This window comes from Saccoglossus kowalevskii, chromosome 8 (assembly GCF_978046115.1).
Source record: "Saccoglossus kowalevskii chromosome 8, keSacKowa6.1, whole genome shotgun sequence".
Taxonomy (NCBI): Eukaryota; Metazoa; Hemichordata; class Enteropneusta; family Harrimaniidae; genus Saccoglossus; species Saccoglossus kowalevskii.
Window position 1 is genome coordinate 16,288,978 of NC_140648.1, and position 23,189 is coordinate 16,312,166.

Here is a 23,189-nt window from a genome sequence, read left to right on the forward strand (position 1 = left end):
ATACCCACCAGGAGTGCCGGTGTAATGGTACTACTCTAGTGCAAACCTATATTGCCCAGCTTATGTATTATATCAAAAATACACCACGCTAAAAACTACAATATCTTTCCAGTAGTTAAATTATTTTAGAGTCCAAAAATTAAAACAATTATTTTCATAAAGTTGTATCATTGTCAAAAACTTAATTTTAACATTACCAAAAATCAAAAGTTATGTGATGAAGAGGCTAAAAACTCAATCACAACAAAATCAACAGAACTGCTTGGTGATGTTCGACTATTGGTGGTGCAGATATTTAGAGAAACACAAAGCTGTTGCATAATACTTAAAGCGAAGGTGTCGTCGCCTGCGCACATGCGGGAATTGAGTCCCAAGCGACGATAACACACGCTAAAACGCAAAGGCTCATGGGTAGACTCTTGTTTGTAAGCAATGACACGCTATGGCCATCTGACGCATGCTCAGGTGACGACTCTCCCGCTTTAACACATCAAAAACACAATTTTGCTCACAATAAAACTTATCCCACATGACATTAAATATTTTACAGTGTTTTTTTTCAAATATTGTAATTTTATTCGATCAATTAAGGCATTGGGAACCGTACATGTGCATGTACTGAAACATACCATACAAACCATTTGTTTCCAACTGAACTTAAATGGGTCATTACCCAATAAACAAAACAATTAGTTTTTTAAAACAAGCAGCTTCTCGGCTGAGATAGCTCCGCTGTTAGCAATGCACATTTCAATTAAAGAACAGAAGATATCATTAGAAAATGAACAATATGTATAGTATCAATGCACAGGGACTTGCTGTTTTCAACAAGATTCAAAAATATTATTTTTAACCACGAGTGATTGTGGTTTTTAACAAGAAGAAAATATCACTTTTTACCAAAAATGACAAAAATATTCATCAAAATTAGAGAATTGAAGATATCATCATGAAATGAACAAATTTGAGAGTGGTGCATATGTAGTATCTATATATGTAATATCAAAGCAATTGGACTTGTCGTTTTTAACAAGTCGAAAATATCACTTTTTACCAAAAATGACAAAAATATTTACCAAAATTGGAGAATTGAAGATGTCATTACAAAATGAACAAATCTGAGAGAGGTCCACATGTAATACTTATATATGTAATATCAAAGCAATTGGACTTGCGTTTTTTAACAAGAAGTCGAAAATATCACTTTTTACCAAAAATGACAAAAATATTCACCAAAATTAGAGAATTGAAGATATGATCATGAAATGAACAAATCTAAGCGAGGTCTACCCAAGGTACATATTCACAAAGTATCAAAGCATTCAGGCTTGTAGTTTTCAAGAAGAAGTCGAAAAAGTAAAACATTGACACAGACGACGGACACCGGACGACGACGCCGGACAATCACTCATATGATAAGCTCCGCTTGACAAAGTCGACAGCGGAGCTAAAAAACTATTAAAAACACATTCAATTCACATAAGATACTGTCGAGGTTTAGCAATAAACAAAACAAAACAAGCAATAAAACAGGATTTCATAATTGCGTGCCTTTATTTTTTCAGCGTACTCGAGATACAATAGATACTACGTACTAGTACAGTCGAACGTTTTGTTGATACAAGTTAATCAGCATCGCAGTAAAAGAACTTTAGAGACATTTTTTCGCTTTAACAGTCATTATCGCACTGACTTGACAAAAAATTAGCGTAACCCCTCATGGTGATACACACCATGTTCAACCTAATGCATCGATCAATCAGTGAAACTCCATCTTCTATTGACTACATGCCATCATGACAGACAATCAACATCACAACAAAATTCACCAATCAGTATTTCAGCAAAGCTGATGACATTCCAAATAACTTTTAATTGTGATTTGGTTAAATCACTTTAAAACTTTCCAACAAGGCCTTTACGAATCGGGAATCCAGAATTAATGATGGATTCTCCCATTCCATACACTTGAGTACATCTAAAAGACTTTTAAAGAGCCAAGATAAAAACAGGCAAGGTTGTGGATGGATGAGGATTGCAGGATAAAAACAGACTCCTTTTATTGCTTGCAGTTTTAAAAATCAACGCAACAGAGTGATGTTATCTTTTATATTCAATTTAAATTATTTTTAGAAATTTTGGTAGAAATTTTATTTCCCCCCGTCTCTTTGTGATGTTTAATATTTGGGGAAAAAATGTGATACGGTAAAGTATTTTAATTTAAAAAACGATAAAAGTCTTGAGAACATAGCAAAAAGTTATCATTGCAACTGTGGGATTTTTCTGGGCTTCTTTCAGCTGCAGCGTCACAGGCTTTTATGAAAAGCTGTCAAATCATTTTAAAATACAAGCATTTGTGATGTTGGATGAACAGCTTCCTTCTAGTCATACTGGCAGTGATATTCTCTATAATAGATTTTTTTAATTTTTAATCTCTTCACTTTCTTACTAATGTCTCAATCAGGCTTGCCGTAACCAAAATAATGAAAAGCAGTCACGAGTGAATCATCATCTTCAGTGACAAGCACCGAGACATTACGAGAATGACAATTCGCAAATATTTGCATTCACAATTTCAAGATTTATTTTCGATTTCCTATTATTGCCAAGACAACTGCAGAAGTCTCGTAGATCCCGAAAAGGTCACAAAACGACTGATCAAAGCGAGATAGATCACATATATACATATTTGTTGACAAATTGAGTGATTAACCATTGCCCACTATTTCAACCTATTAGCTAACTGGTTATATTTTATTTTTCATCAATTCTGGCGGTGTTGTGGCAAACTCACACTGATCGATCTATGCGTGGGGGGGGGGGGATCCCCTGGTGAGAACAAAAATGACATTAAATACACATAAAATCTAGGCTGGCATATACATGTATATCATATATATACAAAAACAAAAGTATCAGATAGCTTTCCTTGGGATATGAAATTCAGACTTCGATTGACAGCTAGCATTGAAACGAAATTGCATTTAGTAAGAAATCCATTATCCTTGCAAGTATTATCTTTATTATCTTATAATTTATCAACCAAAGCCAATTTTCATAACCAGTAATAACTATAACTTCACCTGCCTGGTTGCTACCCAATCCCCCCCCCCTTCCCCAATCATCATTAACTAATTTCTAATTATATATTTCTCATTGCATATTAATTAAACAAAACCTAACAACCCACAAAATGAAAAACAAAATTTAAGGTGGAAAAATGACAATAAAAATTATAAAACAAATTTCCAGCGAAACAACCCATGCAAATTAGCAGTTGAATATATCGAAAATACTATTGACAGAAAACTGCAATTAACCCTAACGTGATAACATACTATCACGCGATTATTTCCTTGATTATTCCAATCACCAGCAACTGATTTCCCCCCAGCATATTTATTCTAAAGCACATTTACTTTTTATCGTGGGAGTATCCAGGTGACGAAGAATAGAAATCCATTCAAAAGGTAAGTTTTGCATCATTAAATATCACAGAGTTATGCGAAAAATCTAAATTTCCATATTCTACACACAAAATACCGCAAATAGGATACAAGAATAATAAATGGGAGGTTGTTGGAAATGACAGGAAAGAGATTCAGGGCTGAAAACTGAGAAGACAGTGGGATTAAGTAAGGAGATGGATGAACTGAAATTCATTTTGAATTAGCAGTACTGAGAAGACATTCAGAATGGCTCGAAGTACGTTCCTTTCACTCACTAACGACTCAAAATCTCATTCATTTTTTTTCCTCTTTAATAATGAAGTTCATTTTTCTCCTAAGCACACCTGTCATAATGAAAGCCGGCTGATGAAAAGACTTCATATTAAATAACACGGGCAGACATAAAAGTAAGAAATGAACTTTCAATACACGAGCAAATTGAGCTACACTGAACAATTTTCCGCACACGAGGAATGCGGTTATGGAGTGAACAGCTACGAACTAGCATCAGTTGTAAAATGGGGATGGTCTGAAATGCCTCATTCTTTTCAGTAGTTTAACCTTTTCACCACCAGACTTCTTATCTCAAATTTTCCTGCACTTTTTTCCTTATATTCCTCAATATTTCTTGAAATGAACCATAATTTTGGAGCCAACAGATAAAATTTGAGTCAATTTTCAGTTTTTATGCAAAAAATTTGACTGTTTTTGTCCCAAAATTCTGAAGGAAAGTGCAGACTATAAACAGGATGTGAATTTGTGATAAAAAGAGGGAACTGGTGGGGAAAAAGTTAAAATACAGCATGGAAACTTAAGAAAAATTAATTTTGAATTTCTTTTCATGCGTTATCCAAGACAAGAAGGACATGAGACAAGTAACTTGTTTCAAATCAACTACGTACTCGCTGAAGAGAAATTTACGTGGTGAATCTATATCAATCATGATTTCTCTCAAGACATGGCATGCCCAGTAGTTGTGTTATATCTATGGCTAATACCATAGAGCACATTTTGATGAAAAAAAATTACAGTGTTTGTAACAGTTCACAGGAGAACTCAACAAAAACTGTTGGTTGGGGTGTTGTAACACGGTACCCAAACTGTGACAAGAAACATGTACCAATTTTCGAAGGTGATCCATAATCAAAACCCCAATTCATGTACATTTCTGACCGAATCATGCTTTACGCGAGTCTCAGAATTGTGATGTACACATTCACAATTTTAGTTGTTGAAAGCTATGCGGATTGCAGACCCCTTTCGGTTTAGTACAGCACATCACAACGATAATTATTTATAAATTCCAAAAATAACTGCAAGGCACGAGATTTGATGGAAAAACACAGTGACAACTATTGTTCAGGTGTAGAATGGATATCGAAATATAAGCTTCATATTTTTATTTTCATCTTAAAATGACAGAAGCCATAAAAAAGAAACCTGCCCTGTCTATATTTAGTTAGGGCATGAAAAAAACTAGAGGGAATGGAAAGTGCTCGGCAGATGTCAAGACATGCAACAAAAAGTGCCTGATGCATGCTACTGTAACTTAAGATAAAGATGCATCAGTCAGGCATTTTTATTTATGGTAACCATGGTTACACAATGCACATTAGGAAATCTGGAATGACCGGAAAACAGATCAAGTTGTCTGTAACGTGAAAAAGGTTTGATAATATGTAAGTTTTTGGTTTTGCATGATAAAAGCATTCAAACTGAGAGAGGGTTGACTACGGGAACAAGGAAGAAAAGAGTCTTGCAATAGGAAGTACCGGTAGTCATGGCAACAGTGTCAAATGTGGTATTTATGAGAGTGCATGTGCGGGTAAAGTACATACCTTCTGAGGGTGGCCAGTACTGGCTTAACGGGAGAGAGCCAGGCGATCCGCTCGGTGACTGCTTGTAAGCATCAGGTACCGAAGTCATGTAGCCGCTCAAATAGGAATAGTTTGCACCTAGAAATAAAGGATGAAAAAAAAAATGCTTAATATTTTTGAAAAATAGATGCAACAAACATGAAACACTCATGAAAATACCCAACAAGACTTTTACACCAAAAGAGCAATCAGATGATCAGTTTACAAAGGTGTTTATTGAGATTCTTTATATTTAACTATGGGCCTACGAAAATAACAATTTTTAACAAGTCCATATTTTGCGACTTTTACAATAATTTCAAGGCAGCAGTAAGCTAACATATGTCGTGTGAAAATTTATCACTGCCTTGAAACACGGCGGGTATTGAAAATAACTGTACGTGTCACGACATCTTGCAATAGAAATGTCACACTTGTTTACATATTGTACACATGCACATGTGCAGTGACTGGTCGGCAAGAACTGGTCACTCACATTCGAAAATAAAATAACGACGTTGTTAGTCGATATTATACATGCACGTATCCCTATAAATGAAACAAATTGAAAGACAACGTTTTCGCAGCAGATCACTAGGTATTACTGATTGGTAGGCGATATTTGTTATCCAACATTCGCATACTGGATAGCAACAATTGTAAACGTACAACGTTACAGTGTGACATCCTAAACAACACGTAAATTTCAATAGCAAGAGATTTTTTTTCTATTTTTCCTTTCTTTGATGCAATCTCCATGTCACATGACATAGGATAGAGGCAATCTCACGAGACTAGGAATTAAACCCGGTGAAACTAAGCACTGCCAAACACTCGCTAAACCGCAATTTTAAGCAGACTTGGTACACAGCCAATGAATTGAACATGCAATTCAACTGACAGCATCTAATATTGAACAGTAATTCTAGCTCCATACACAGGACCTACTTGCATATACTCTGCACACACGGAATTATACTACGGAATAAATTTAGTCCCGTTCTGAAAGACTTCAGCTTGTTTGCTTTCGCAGCCCGTCCATTCAGCCATTCTCATCAATGCCTGAAAGTATGGCACTAGCATCTAAACCATACTAGATTTTCATTAAGTTTGTCCCCGAGGAAAGACAGCATAGTCATCAACGAGTCATAACAAGATGACATCCATGGATGACAGTGCTTTAGGAAAATGCAGCAGTCAATTTTATGAAGTGGAGCTTGACAGTATTTCATATCATAATAAATGCAAAGCAAAGAATGATTTCAAAAGATATTGACCCAAAAATTATTTTTTTATTGCCGGGAAAGTAAAATTCCGAGCACACAATTTCGATTTTTTTTTTCAGATCCAAAATCCTCAGGATACACATACCCTAATTTGGATTCTGCAAAAATAATAAAATTTCATTTCAATTTGTTCGATTGAGCACCATTTCATCAATGACAGGCAAGCGAAAACAGATTTTTGTATTTTTCATCGAAAACCAATTTGACGCAAGTAACCCTTATTAACAGTTGTTGAACATCCTGACTGAATCGTTTTCTGATAAGTAAAAGAAGCTTTTACCCACATTTATGGATGCCGAACATGACTCATTACCCGCAGTATTTGATAGTATCAACAAGGTTATTTCTTTTCTTTTTTTTTAATAATGTCAAAAATTCCACATCTCTCAGATTATAGAAACATAAATTTTGCAGTGAACGACAGTAGTAGTAAAGAACAAAACAAGATGTTAACACAGAACCACAACCTATTGGCTCTAATTACGGTAACTTTGACGACAAGATAGAGCTCAATTACTTCCCAAGAATATATAAATTTTTGTCCGAAATAAAAAATTTTTTTTAGAGGCAGTTGAAAACAAATCAATGCATTGAATTACTTTTATAAACAGATTGAATGTGGCAGAAATTTTTTAGAGACTGATTTCCAGCTTTTCTTCTCAATTTAGCTTCCTCTTCCAAAATGATATCATGTTAAGTTCTGGAGGCCAGATCCATCAGTTCAGTAAAAGAACTGCTTATTGCATTTACATTTTTTATTTTCAAAAAATATAGCAGCATATCACACTGTTGCACAGAACAAACTTTTTAAATTAGCATTATTTTTAATAACATTAGATTTTTAAACAAAAAAAATAATGGCGGTCATATTATTTTGTTTCCATATTTCATATCCAAATAAAAGTGACAAAATACATGATTTTATATCCCGACAACGTCTCACTTCAAAGTATACATCATCACCGGTGTTGACTTTACAGCCTGAATGAGCAGATTGGACTATTTTTAGTTGACATTATTAAGCTCTGAATAAACAGAAGTCTCAATTCTATAGGCAAAAAGAGCTGTTTAAAAGGGGGCAATTAAAACCAATTGTTTATACAGAGTTGGCACCCAGCCACTTGAAACATCTTAGCGCTCATGCTGCTTTGTATGGTTTTAAAAAAAAAATGTTAGAAAGAAAAACACTTTTTCCGTGAAAATGATCAAAACAATCAATTTGATGTTGAAGAGGGAGAATAAACACATTGAATTGAATGTATAGATTTTGCATAAAATTTTGGGTCATTTTTGTTTTTAGATTTGACATTGTAAATTGAGTAAGTAACTGGTGACAAATGCAATTCTGGTGAAAACCCAAGAATTGTCAGTTTCAAACTTGTATTGCAGGTTAGTATGAAATTCTACACTAGGTACATTGATTTTCAGCGCACAATACATTTAATACCTCGTTACAATTAACGAGGTATTGTAGACTTCTTTAATTTCAGGAGACAAATTTTCACAATGGCAACATTTTGTATGCTGTGATTGCAATTAATCATCAAATCTTGAAAATTCCAGGTGCTGTTGTGGCTACACATGGAGTATAAAGTCTGAGAGTTATATTAAGAAGCACATTTGAAAAATTTCTTTTTTTCTGAAGATTGGGGTAGATTTACAATGAACGAGATATTCAGCCAAAAGCTTTTGGAGTCTTTTGCGGCATCCAATGTGTTATTACGTCACTAAACATACTTCGGAATTTGTACAAAATTGCACAAAAAGTAGCTCCACCTTCAATAATTTCAACCAAAGTATGATGAAAATACGGTGTATCATTCTAGTAGGTGTATTTGTCAGATACAGCGTATCTCTCCAGTTTGCTTTAGAACTTAAGATGAAATTAAAGCATCGTGATGAATAAATTATGCAATATAACTTTGAAAGCAACAAAAAAAATTGCTGTTAAAATATTGATGGAAATAATTTTTTACCATTATGACATTAATGTGCTCAGAACCGTTTGGGGACGTGCAAGTCGGTTAGTGTTAAAAAGTGAGCTGGTATTTTTAATATTGCCCCTTGAGTTGACAGTATCTGTCAAGACAGTGATGATACAAATTACAATTATCAGTATTAAAAAAAAAACACATTTGGCACATTTTCAATTAAAAAAAAAATGAGAAAGTCTTAAGAAATTTGAAACACTGCGTTTTAAACATGTAAAATTATCAATAGCCGCAGGGAGTAATGAATCAACACCATGTACAACACCGGCCGGCACCGTGCTTTTCCCCCCATGTCATGGAGGGGGGTGTGGCTACAAGACAGTGCAAACAAATACAGAGAGGAAAGATTCGGTCAGAGTTGCGCACAATGCACCGTCTCCCTATTGACACATGGACCTGCTTCGACAACAACTTCGCTATTTGAATTGGAATTGGGTACGGGCAACACTTGGTATTGTTCCCTATCTGAATATTGAACACTCATCGCTTTACCAATAATAGGAATGGAAATAATGACCGACCTACGACTTCACAAGGACCTGTACAAACATTTCCACTTTCACCAATACCTTTTTGATTTTTTTTTTTTTTTTTAAAAAAGCATGTCATATCTAGCTTTTATTTAAACGTATAAAAGAAAATTTATTACCCAGTACAAAAACAGAAAAACAAATTTAATTCTCTTTAAAAGACCCAATATGGTAATGAAAATGAAACAAACAAAAATTAATTCGGAATTTAAAACGCTTTAACGCTTTCAATAACGCTTCGCAAACTATTAATAGGAAGCAATCTGTCTTAGCAAGTAAAATCTACCAGTTCGATTACTTTATAGAATGTTTCAGTTATTTTTGTAAATGCACATACAGGTATTTGACGAGCGGAATTTTCAGAGAAATTGTCATACCAGAGAGGCATATCAGCGACAATGTATTCACCCACGTACCATGATCAAACCAGCACAATTTTATATCAACAATGTTCTTTTTTTTTTAATTTAAAAAATAAAGAAAAAATAATAATTTACCCATAAAAAAAATAAGTAAATGCTCCCAGATGTTGCAGATATAACAATAAGTCACAAAATGCAAAAGGTTGGTGTGCTTTGTTATTATAAAGTTCGTATCAAGTCTATAATATAATATATGGCCAGGGGGGATAATGAAACATGAACGCACAACACCGACCATGTGGTCCCCAGCTACATGAATACACACTTTTTTTTAGCAGACAACCTTTAAAAAATTGTTTACCATCAAAAAAGTTGCCGTAATCTAGTTGCTAAATTTGATTCCAAGGGGAAAAAATACATGTATACTTTAGGTGTACTGTGTATATTGGTAAAGCGATCGTACGCATAATGTACGGTACTTGCAATGCAGGGCGTTCTCAGCATAATGGAAAGCTGTGTACAGAGGTTTGCTCGCGGCCATGCATGTTCATCAACTCAAATTTCCAAATCCATCTCTAGTATTTTTTTTAAAACATCTTACAGATGTATGAAGTTCACATTTTTTTTGTTTAAAATGCCGCAATTTAAGGAAGAAACAGGAAAACACTGGTATGTTGTAATACAGGGCGGGATATGCCTGGGGGCACTTTTCACTAAGCTATCGGGTTCTTTTATGTCGGTGAATTGGTGCTTGGTCCTGAGCTCTTTCAAGTCCCCATCATTACACAGTCAACGGCTCAAACCATTGACGGAATCCATACCATTAACTGCCGTAATTGGCAGGTCTGTCAACAGCATCCCAATTTGCCTGGTTCGCTTTCGGTCTCGCTCATGATCTGATCCGATCGCATGACGGTACAACTCTGCCATTAAAAGCGGCCGTTCCTCAGAGTTTCGCATTAAATAGGATCTGTCGTTGTAAAATATTTCCATCAAACAATTCCTTTTTCTTTCCATTATCTTCTGCACCATTTTCAACCCATAGTGAAGTCAGAGACTCAAATTAATTTTACACCTTATTTTAGAGAATAGCACAGTTTAGGAGCCCCCCCCAAAAACAATTCTATTATAGACCTTGCATAGTTTGTCAGTCATGTATGTATAATTGTCTAGCGTTGCATGTAGATGCCATTACCCAAGATAATACACCAATTCCATTGCTAGGAGAATTGATGACGGAGCTACAAAAAAACTGGTGAACACAATTTAAATATCTCAACATTGCAAGCATTAACAACTCAATTCTTTTAACACAGGTACCAGAATCATACTGAAGTATTTTTTTCATCACAAAATAGTCTGCGTTTATAGTCTGCACTTTCCTTCAGAATACTGGGACAAAAATAGCCAAATATTTTGAGTAAAAACTGAAAATAGACTCAAATTTTGTCTGTTGGCTCCAAAATTAGGGTTCATTTGCTGAAATATTTGAAGAATATATAAAAAAAAGTGCAGAAAAATTTGGGCAAGAAAGTTTGGAGGTGAAAAGGTTAACTTAAAATCCCTGTCTTCGGCGTAACCAGACAGACTAACCTGTATACACATTGGCGTCCACGGCACTGAATACCGTCAATACTGTCGAGAATTAAATTTGAGTACCCACCAAAGAATTAGTATTTCAGACATTTTATGAAAAATATTAATTAAAAAAATATTATTTGGTAATGATCACTTATTGTTGTTCCTAGGTGAAAAAGATTGCCAACAAGTGTCACTTTTGTTTACCATGCTTCATAAGTATTCGCTCGTTTTTTTGTTTTGTTTTTTGTTTTTTTGAGTACACCATCTCAGTCTGTCGTCAAATTACTTTGTTGAATTTTACAAATATTGATGCAATTTTTAAACTGGTAATTTCATTTTACCCAGAGATCAAAAAAAAAAAAAATATGAACACAGAAAAAGTTTAATTAAAAACTAATTATAAAACACCATATTACTGATTAAAACTCAGACAATACAAGCTTTTAATTGAAATTCATGTAAATCAATAATTTCATTGTTGAAATTTGTAAAGGACTCGTTGCAGATTATTTACATGTGCTCATGGAGAGAACAAAATGCAACGTGGATGCAATATACAGTCTAAAAATCCTTTGATAACGCGGAGCAATGTACATTCTAGCAACGATTGGGAAGATGCACCGACATAAAGACTAGCGTTGATGATAAACAACACAAGACATTGTTCATATAAAGCACTTGAAATACAAGCCATCACAAAATACAAAAATTAGAGCTGGCAAGAAAGTACTGAACAGTACTTGATAGAAATGAGGGAGAAATCCAATATCGAGTCGCAGGCATATGATACAGTGTCACGGAGTGTCAAATACCAATCATTTCGCGCATCAATACAACACAGAGTAACCTTTTCAGGAATAGTAGCCGGTATCTTAAGCTGCAGGAACATTGTGAATAAAAGGCCCTGGCTGCTCGTGATAAATAATGAAACTTGTACATTTACATTGACGTTTGTAGTGCCGTCAAGTGATAAATCGGCATTGAAATTCATCCACGGCATTGTGCAGCCCATATGTTAGATTGCAAAAAATAGAATAGACTAGCGGACTACGATTGTTCACTAATGAGAATGAATATTTATAATTGATAGAATGCAACAATTAGACTGCTAGTGATTGGTGGAATGAGTGTGGCAGAATTACTAATTAACAGTTAACGACATTACTTTGTTGCTGGTAAAAAAAAAAATGTATATTAAAATTAAAACACATTTCGTATTTAAAACAGAGATGCGGGGGGAATTATTTAGTTTAATAACAGAGTGACGCATACTGCTTACTAGTGATTGCGATTACAGGTTCTTTCCCCTTGGCCTTATTTTCGATCTGCTTGCTCCCTCTCCCCAGTGGCTTTACTTTCAGTTTCACATTTTCTTCCGTATCTGTAGCGGTATCGCTAAGTCGACAGCGTGAAGGATGGTACAAGCAACATCGCTGCCAGGAAATACAGTTTAATTTTGCTGGCTGAGTACCACACATGTCTACACAGACAGAGTTACATGTAGCTGCATAGTGCATTCATATCAAAATCAGCGGAGACTCAGACTACGTCTAAACATACCGACCAGCCGACAACAATGAATTACCCGCTTTCACAGACGGCAAAAAGCAAAATAAACAATCGCAAATCAAATGCAGTTGGCTGATTTATAGCAGCCAGCTCGGAGTGTAATCAAACTGTAATGGGGAGATGTGTCCGGGATATGGCTATATAGGGGGATAAAATTGATTCCTATACTTTTGCATTACAGTAGTTCTTGTAAGTTAGCTTCAGACAAGCCTTGGTAATGTATATACTTTTCTATCAGTGTCTAGATTTTAACAATTAATATGAACAATTCTGCACATTATATATTATATCAGTCATATATTATATCAGTCGTATATTATATTACTCGTATATTATATTATATCAGTCGTATATTATATTATATTATATTATATTATATCATATTATATTATATTATATTATATTATTATTAACCTGACTAAACCTTTATCAGTTCCATACAACTGTACATTTAAAAATTGGAGTACAAAATATCTGTGAACAATACGAGTTGGATAAAAGATGGGTGGTTTAATTTATTAAAAAAAAAAGAGCAGATTTGTACAGAAGGTGGTCCCACTTTTAGCAACCCAGTGAAGCAGGCAGGCAAGCCAAGAGCCGAGATGATGCTCAAAGACTAGGAAGGAAATAAGCCCATCAAATGATTTACACATCATACTTTCAGTCAATTCTCAAACACACCTAGTGAACAGACATCAACATCACACCTTACTTAGTGCTATAAATTTTGTACCCTTTTCATGCCAACTGTTTAGTACACAATGTATGCACCGGACATGGGTGCAGTGGCTGACAGTAGGACTTGGAACGGTTCCAAGTCTCCCAGCCGTAGAGAGGACACAAAACGCCTCGATAATCGACCTGACAAATCCATTCATGTCCCAAGCAACGCAAAGTTGTCAGGATTACACTTGATGATTAGGATTTCAACACACTTTTGTACTTGCCCCCTTTTTTTGGGCGAGGTAGATCAACGACAGTTATACATGTACATTAATTGCAAGCCAATGCTTCTGTCTGGACAGTAACGGGTGTGTGTGTGTGCGAGCTGCTCTCAAACATTAGCACGTTGCTAATGTGCCCACTACAAGAATCTAACACGTCGTGATGTTTTGCCCGAGAGCAGTTACCACTCGAATACAGACAAACACATCATTGTCTCAGAGTTTTCGGCAGGTAGTAATTGCATAAACTGTATAAGTGATATTGTTCTTGTCATTAACTGACAACTTATTCTGCAGAATTTAACAGACCTGCTTTTGTCTCAGTTTACATAGAGTATTGACCAGAAACATAAACATAAAGAACATAAAGATAAAAATCTTTCAACCCTCTCGCCTGCACCAATCGTCTTCATTAACCTTTTTGAGCGCCAATTTTTTTTCTCTTCTTGGGTAAATTTTTTCACAGTTTATATAATCTTCACTGAATTTAATCTAAATTTTAAATAAAACACAAAATGTGACAATACTTCAAGTTCTCAATCAACAAATTTGGAATTTTCACAATTTTTGAGGAAAAAAAGCAGACTATAAATGAAATTATTTTGTGGATGGTGCCTGAAGTTGATTTTGGTGCTGAAAGGATTAATAGGATTATTAAAAAAGATTGTTGCAAAACAAATTTGATAGCTAGCAGTATTTTCATTAAAAACAATCATAGTCTTCATGAATACAAAAATACAGCTCACAATAAACATAAAATACATGTTCAATCCTGTCTCAATAACTACAGTCTGTTGTATTAATAATATTTGTATAATTAATGAGTGCTATTTTTAATGCACGTTTTAAAACTCAGTGGAAGAAAAAACAAATTTAATGCAAAAGAAAATGTCAGAAAATGAAATCAGTAAGTATGCACAGCTCATAGCATTGTGTCTGTAACATGTATCAAGGAATGACTGATATTTTAAATTTTTTGACTGAATTATGGCTACTAATTTTCAAATTGAATTCAGAAAAACATGTTCAAAGCAGAATAAGAATTAATTTCCATTTATTGCTTGAAAAATGTCCGTAGTCGACTTGTGTTTTACTGGTAAACAAGCTTATTGCATATATATGGCTATTTATTGCTATTATCATCTTGTGTGAATCGTGTACAGATTTAATCTAAATAAAAAAATATTAGAATGACATGTATATTTTATAAATATAGTTTGCAACATGCATGCATGAAAACTGAAAAATCGTTTCAGCTAAACCCTCAAGTCACCTGAAAAATATGCTAGTGAACAAAAAAAGATCTATCTCATCTGAATTTTATATACAAACCTATAAGCACTATTTTCTTCCCCAGATCTTTTAAAAAGTTGCATGAATGTTTTAAAAGGTTCGGCTCCACTGTGGTGACACAAAGCTAGTCTACGCCCCTGGCAGTGGCCTACGCTAACCAAAGAGAGAATAAGGCGGGGCAGCAACGTGGAACAACACTAGATAACAACACGCATGGAGTAAACATGGATAGGCACTGTACTGACATATAGGGCGGTAAAATATAACTGCGTGTACATGATATATGGATGGTACTGCAAGGAGCATGATAATTCCCGATGACGGACCCATGGGAGGTGGACTCTCAGTGATTCTGTTATATCATATAAATGATTTGTTGACCAAACCAACTCGTTCTAGGGGGAGGGAGGGAGGGAGGGAGGGAGGGAGGGAGGGAGGGAGGGTTTTGACTGATAAATTCACCATCAGGGTACTGATATACTCGGAACATAGCCACGTACCCCTTCTTTACCATGCTGGCAGTTACTCTATGCACTATGTATTATTAAAGTAAAAGGTACGGCCCTCAGATTATATATAGATGGCTTGTCACATGGTTGGTTGGAAATCCTACTTGGGTCTGTGTTTGTTATTCATGGGTAAAGCCATCTATAACAGGCACTCCTTGTCAGATTGCCAGCCAAGAATGGCCTGGCCCCAGTACTGCTTCAGGCATATGACTTGGCAGGTACGTGAACATTTCAACTGGGTCATTTTTTTTCCCCACTTGCTGACAGAAGAGCTCTGGTCAAATCTTTTGTCATGTGGTGCACATTTATCTGGGAAAAACCTCCTCCCACTTCAAAACATTCAAGATCATAAAAAAAAAAATAGGAGCTTAATACTACATTTATTGTTGGGCAGGCAAGTGATGAACACTGCACGACAGTGAATGCTACCACCCACATATTGTCCTCGCTGTACCGGGTGGCAATATTCTATCAAGAGCCCTTCATAAGCACTCTCCCACCTTCATACAATTAATAATTTTGTCATACCGTTATTTTTAATTCAGTGAAAGACAATGTCTGTTTTACATGACCAGCATTAAAAACAAAATTAACATATTCTGTTTCTAGTCTAGTAAATTTAAAGAGCAAGAGAAAAACACAAATGCCATTTCGTCACCCCATTCCACGTTAGCAACAATAGTTTGTTTGTTTTTTTACTCTAGAAAACAGAAAGAAATGCAATTGTTGCAGGATACAAAATTGACAACATAGCAACCAGGTAGAGTAACTGCGAAACTCAATTTATAGATGGGAAATAGCCATAGCCAAAACCAATAACATCACTATTGATAAAAAATACTTGATTATATTTTTGCCTGATATTGCAAGTTGATATACAAATATAGAAAAAAAAATCGTCTAAACACAAAATGGTGCTGCCGAAATATTGAAGCTTTTGAATGAACGAAAGGTACGTAATATAATTCTATCTGTATGTACATACGAGCTGATCACTGAATCCTTCACCGAAATATTATTTTGCTGCAAAAACCAATGTGTTTTGTTAATGCAAGATTGGATAAAAATTCCACTAAAAAATAATTCTTAAATTCAAACATTTAATCTAACATTTTCATAACAGATTGAACGTATCCTATTAATTAATAGAAATTAGGCAAGCGAACTGACACTCACGCTTCTAATAATTATCAAATTTATATACGAACAGCTAATTATCATAGATCCTCTACTAAAACTAAAATTACAAAAAAAAGGCAACTTTATATTAATTTTTTATAAATTTAGAAAAAAGAGGCAATGTCAGCTGGTTCAATAACGAAATGCAATATAGATATTTTTATCTCTGGAAACAATCAGTATGCGATGTTCAGATTACAATCAAAATGATCTATCTACCTTTACGGCTTGTCACAAACCCCTAAGATACGCTGTCTCGTCCAGAGCCTCCGTCAAAATCACAGAAATGTAGATTACACCGTTGTCGCTTCATCATTTTTAATTTGGCCTAACTAACCAGAGGAATATCTTGCTAGTACATGTAATAGGGCTTCTCAATAGCCTTGATTTGTTAAGTTTCTAATCATTGCTGGGGCACTGGTTTTAACAAATTTCGGTGACGCTCAGGCATGGGAGGAAGGAAGTTGCCATTAGCACATTAACTATTGAAACTGTTACAATTTAACATATTTTACTACAATTATGTAGTAATTTGTAACAAATTTTCAGTTTAGTTAGAGATTCTAATTTCCTGCAGTTTCCTGTTTTTGCCTAGCTAAGAGACAAAAATGCATTTGGCAATAAATTTTGTTGATTTGTTTTGTTTTTAACAAATTTTTAAACCAATACTTTCAAAATATCAACGTGCAAGTTTTTGTGTGGCCTAAATCTCAAGAAAACCCAATGGCTCTAATGCCTAAAGAACTACAGTGAAAATTTAAAATTTTTTTCCAAACTTGCAAAAATTCATTGGACACAAAGTTGAAACAAATTCAAGTAATATATCAAACACCTGTTGTCCCCACTCTCAAGACAAAATGTATTTTAAAAAAACAAAACGTATTTTAACGAGTCATTAACTAACTTTAACTAGATTTGAACTTTACTAACTACATTATTCTGAGGACAAAATTCAAACTCGAGACAAGACGCAAATAAGACGCAATAAAAAAAGCACAATTAAAAAAAAGCACTGAGCAGGGAAAAAACGGAAAATATTAAAATAGATATTATTATGAAAATTAAGAATTTATAAAAAAAATATTCTAATTTCTGCACATAGATCTGTATAGTCACAGTATATAAAAAGCATGCAAACTAAGATACAAAGTCACTCTTGTATCAACTTTCTAATCAGCTGCTAATACTAGGGCTACAAAGAGAGCAACAGTGAAAAGGAAAAAAATAAAAATTGATGTGATATATTAAACTCCAGGGGGAATCAGTATTTTTTTTTTATTTCTCTACTTATTAAGTACGCAGAGAATGCATCCATCCAGCTGTATTGTACAGGAGTAGATAGGTGACTCAAGAATTAAAAAAAAAATAATAACTGGGAGAGAAAAGAAAAGAAACACTGGGAGAGCTCACGTTGCAATATTGCCAAATCTAGATCATGCTGTGATTATGTATATTCTGACAGATTTAGGCATAATACCATGGTAGTCAGGTTTAATAGGAATTCCACTCCACTCTCACTTCCAGTTAAACTCTATTCAGCATACACATGGAGAAGAATTTTCCCGCTGAAATTACTCCCTACGTTTCCCGGTTTAATTTTGCCCCTGTAGACAAAAACCCACAGAAATAAAACACAATGGCATCATTTATTAGGGGGGACTTTGTGAAGTCTGGATGCTTTGTGCGTTGTGGATGAATAAAGGCAATTTCTCAATGGTAAAGAAACGTCATATGCAAGACATAATAGAATTGGGGAAAATAAACAGCAAATTAGTCAGCCAGCCAGCTTGAGATAAAAAAAATTGAATTTCTAAATTGTATATCAATATGGGTTTCTTTCAGCACTTGTGAGCACAGGGTCTACTATGAAAGACTTAGCGCTATATAAAAAATTCTTTGCGGGCAGCCTCTCGTTTATGCGAGTTGACAATGCTATTTCACCAGATTCTCAGTACGCCTACAATTCTCTATCCTAATTCTCAATGATCTAAAAGCTCTACCTTGAATCCTACCCAACTCAAAATCGATTTTAACTTCCATTCTCTGTGCTCTCTTATCAAGCGACTGCTGAACAAAATCAAACCAGACACGTTCAGCTTTTCCCAACAGACCAACACAGCTTCTCCTGTCTACATCTTTGAAACACATTTGTTTTCCCTTGTTCTCGTTGTGAAGTGCAGCACTGTCTGTGGCCCACAGCAACGTATTACATCATGCAACAAGAAACCCAACCATACCCAGTTCCTGTCATACTATTTTCAAAATTCAACCTCATGATTACATCCTGTTTGCACTACTCTAATATTGTCTCCAATGTCTGTACTTCTCCAAAACAACTGCTCATAACAATGAGCCTAAAAAAATAGTGATTTGGGACGGATTTGATACTGATAAACGGGAGGTCTTGTACACAGATATACCAGAAATCCCAGGAGAACATTTGCGCCCTGGAGTAAAATAATAACACAGATAGGGGGTCTTCATTTGTCTCACTACCACGCCAAGAAGCCTCACAAATGCACAGGTGCCGACGCTGCTTGGAACAGCCAAGATAAATAGCTTTATTATGAATTTACATGGCATGTGTTTCTCGAGCAGTGCTTGTCTATAGACTACACATTTATGCCGTCCACATGTTAGATTTGCTTGGTTTTTGAAGGCCTGAATTCAAACTTTCTAGCAGTTTTACGCAGATGACAACAATTTTTCCCGGGAGAGCACACCTCGGCCTTGCGTGACACCAATTTGCGGGGACAAATATCCACGGGACAGACGGGGAGAGATCATTGTTCAGCGGGCAGCGAAATCCTTTGCGTACCCCTGGCAAACACAATGGGAGCCGGGCAGCGTTATATCGCTCCCAGTTCACAGCATGTTGAATGAGGGACTTGTCATTAAAAACGCTGGATTTTTAACCGACTGTCACAATAGGTTGAATTCGTGAACAGGAGGTCGGTGGCGAGTGCCTATAAACATAAACGCTTCGTGGATTGTTTATTAGCTACCAAAAAAAGGGGAAAAAACCCTACCACTAAACAAAACAAAAAATAGTGAAATCGACACTCTGTTGCGATAATATTAATAAAGATAACATGTGGCGTCCACAAATGGGGATCTTTTTTGAATGAGACTTGCGACTCCGAATGTATGGTTTGCGAGCAGAAAAGTACTGTAAGGTCAGTGTTAGAGCCATACACAGATGAAAGCAATTCAACACTCGCGGTTCGGAGTTCATAAATCTTCACAAATGGAACGTTTCACTTCCCGCCAAACAATAATTTCGACAACGTTAAAATGTACAGCATTCGCCGAATGCTCTTTTTGTTTTCGATTCATATTAATAAAGCCGAATTAAACCTAGAGTTCTATGTTATCTTTAATTTTAATTGCATGGAGGTTCAGTGATCTGGCCGATAGGCCATCAGTGAGTAAAAACACCGAGCTCGATCAGTTTGTTTCCAAGCACTGCGCTAAAAGGGGCGTTAGTTTGACATGCAATTTGCCGGGTATGTGGGCAGAAACGACAGCGCCGAGTCTCGAGTGCAGCGAGTTTGTCAAGTTGTAACTAATGCCGAGGGTCACACAGTGCAACTGTGTGAATGCAATTCGAGATCGTACGCTTAGAATTTAATCAAACTAATCAAAGCAAACGAAACCAAAGAAACCGTCATACACTGACTTACCACTGCCTGAACAGTTCCCCTCAAAAGGCAAGAGACATTGAAAAAAAGCGAAAGGACAAATTCCATAAACTGATTCAGCTATATTATTCACTTATACGAAATTTTGCTTTGGAAAACTAGTTTAGTTAATATTCAGAATCACCGTGTTTTATTTTCAATTTGAGAAAATATAGTACAGCACAAACAAACAAATGCATATTGATCGTGCCGGTTGCGTATGGAGACCGGGAAAATAAGTAAACAGGTCAAGTTATGGAAAGAACAGAGACGCGATAACAGAAAATGTGGTCGTGACAGTGAATAATTAAACGACAAAATTAAATTGTTTTTTTTTTTACAATTTCTATTTTGACAAATGAACGTCAAACATGGAGGTGAAAAAGAGGAAGCGAGTACAACACAGAAGAATCGAAACGCCATGGTATACGGATAGATAGGAAACAGAAAGTAAAATTGTCGCAAATAAACTGCTACAAATTCATTAGTTTTCACTCGGTCACACCAAACAGAACAGTAGGACGGAGTTCACTTCAGATGTGCGGTATCGTGTACGAGTAAAAGAACGGCCATGATTGTGACATTAGCGAATGTGCAAACAATTCTGTTTTGCGGATGATTATTGGGAGGCGAATTATAAATTTCAGTTCGATAGACTGTTAATCGCCGCCTTATACAATAAATAGCAAGGATGTATGCATCGGGCCAGATTCGACACAACGCCAACTATGCCTTGTTGATGCAGTGTTCGGGCGAGTACACACAAAGCGAAGCGAATCTAAAAAAAATGCAATGGCTCAAGAAAATGCGTAAAATACGACATAGTTACTCACCAGGCATTGTTGGTGGGTAATATTTCCCCTGAAATTGGGGTAAGCTACCAATAGTCTGCGGCGTGGCAGCCGGTGACGGGTGTCGAACATTACTTCCACCAGTCTCTGTAAATATGGGGCTCATCACAAGACCCGTATTAAGAGCTCCCGCCGCTGCACTGCCACTACCCACTGGTTGTTTCTGAAACGTTCCTCTTCCGTCCATTATTACCGACACGCAGTTGTCTTTCCCGCTTAGTAATGTAGAATTCTCCTCTCTGGCTGGGACGTGGAGTCACTCGATCGACCTCGGCATCGAGTCCTAAGCAAAACAACACAACGAGGAGTTATTTGTAAAGCGTGTTTACTGTGGCGTGGTGGAATCGACGAACACGGTGAAAGCTGCTATAAGTAACCGTTAGTGAAGTTCACAACATTGCATCTAGGGGTAGATGGAGACTGAAAGACTTATAAAAATCGAACAGCTTGGACATCGAAAATAAAATGAACGACCCTGTATGCAACAAGGGTCATATTTAGGTGACGTACTAGACGTTAAAATTGTACTTAAAAATGCAAGATTTAAAACTAAGAAAATGGGCAGGGGTGCACCACAAGCCACACACTTGCGCAACATGTCAACAATGCACAGTCGCGCGTCAAATAGAAAACAAAAATATTTCTTGCTGACAAAAATAAATTACATCAGTATGTAGCATAATATCAATGCACGCCTGGAAGCCGCGTGAAAACAAAAACAAACAAAAAATTTCCCGTTCAGTTTGCATACATCTAACGCTGACAAGTGTTGATGAATGAAAGCAGACAGGGTTTCTATTGATGGGTACGAAAAATGTGAAAATAAATAAATCAATAATCCTCTTCTGACATTTACCGCAAAAAACAAAACAAAAAAAATAACGAAAATAAAATACAGTTTCCTGTAATTGTGGAGTATGTATGACCAATGCGTTTAAGAGCATAAGAAATAGCGCCCCACTGACAGACGCACAGGACTTCTCAAGATGGCAATAACACTATAAAATGCAACTTTAAATGCTGGATATACACGAAATACAGAAAAAACGACAACGCTGAGAGTGTATTTAATTCTCAGGCGAGATACAACGCGCAGTGGCGCTTAGTAACGTCACTACCATGACAAGCAATGTAACGTTGAGGTGCATACGAACTCGTCGGAAATAGTATATACGAGTTGTGAAGTTTAAGATTGTACGAGTTTCATTTGAGCTCTAAGAAATTAAGTATTTAATACTTTTACCCGCGTGATTGTCCTGTCAGAGTAATGGCGATTCGTTTTACTAAATCGTGTATGTATAGTACAATGTAAAAGGTAAAATTCGAGTCGGCTGCCTGGTGTATTTCAAACACCCTATTAAACAGCCGATGACGTAATACCGATCCGCTATGAGGTGGTCAATAACAAAACTAAAAACAAATGTTCTCCAAGCGAAAAAATAATGCCAACACCCAAACATGGCAATACATTTAAACTACACACACACAAAATATGCCTGTCCTTTGAATGGTGTGGGATTTCAACGTGCAACATCGTGTAGACGAAGGCGTGGTTTTTTTTTTAGCGCGACGAGCGTTTTCAGATGTGACAAATCTCTAAAAATACCCAAAAGTGAGTCACAGCACCATGTACACATGCCAGTAAATTTCACCAACGAGAAACAGTCGCCACACATGCGATTGTGTTGTTGTTTGCACGTTTTGTGGTATATAATTCACAAATTTCGATTGAGAAAAAATGGTGCCTTGCCCGTGTAGCGACACCGAGAAAGAAAGCGAGACAACACATCGTACAACATCACATGTATTCAGCCAAACGAGTTACACAGAATTTGTACCGAAATATCTCACATGACGTAACGTTAATGTAGCGTCAATGGTTGATTTAGTCCTCCGAATCACACACTTTATCTGCCAAGGCAGTGTCATAGATAAACTAAAATCGCGGACACGAATGGTTTCGATGTCAACACAGACGATTTTGAATAACGATAGAGCAGCTCCGCCCGCGACTCTATAGCGTGATCAACAAAGCTTGCATCACTCGGCGAGGAATGGCTCTGCACGCGGTGTGTCACGACAGCATTTGATCAATGGGCACAACAACGA

At 36.0% G+C, this 23,189-nt stretch overlaps 1 protein-coding gene across 4 annotated transcripts in view; it reads right to left on the bottom strand.

The window, feature by feature from the left end:
* The window catches only part of LOC100369237 (uncharacterized), a 61,925-nt gene that overhangs the window by 37,843 nt on the left and 893 nt on the right, over nt 1-23,189 (bottom strand). For all 4 annotated transcript variants that reach the window (XM_085502267.1, XM_085502265.1, XM_085502266.1 and 1 more), the window contains exons 2-3: nt 21,063-21,363; nt 5,288-5,404 (exon numbers count right to left, since the gene is read on the bottom strand). In XM_085502267.1, the coding sequence (XP_085358393.1) occupies nt 5,288-5,404; nt 21,063-21,267 (322 nt within the window). In that variant the 5' untranslated portion in view covers nt 21,268-21,363. The remainder of the gene's footprint in view (nt 1-5,287; nt 5,405-21,062; nt 21,364-23,189) is intronic.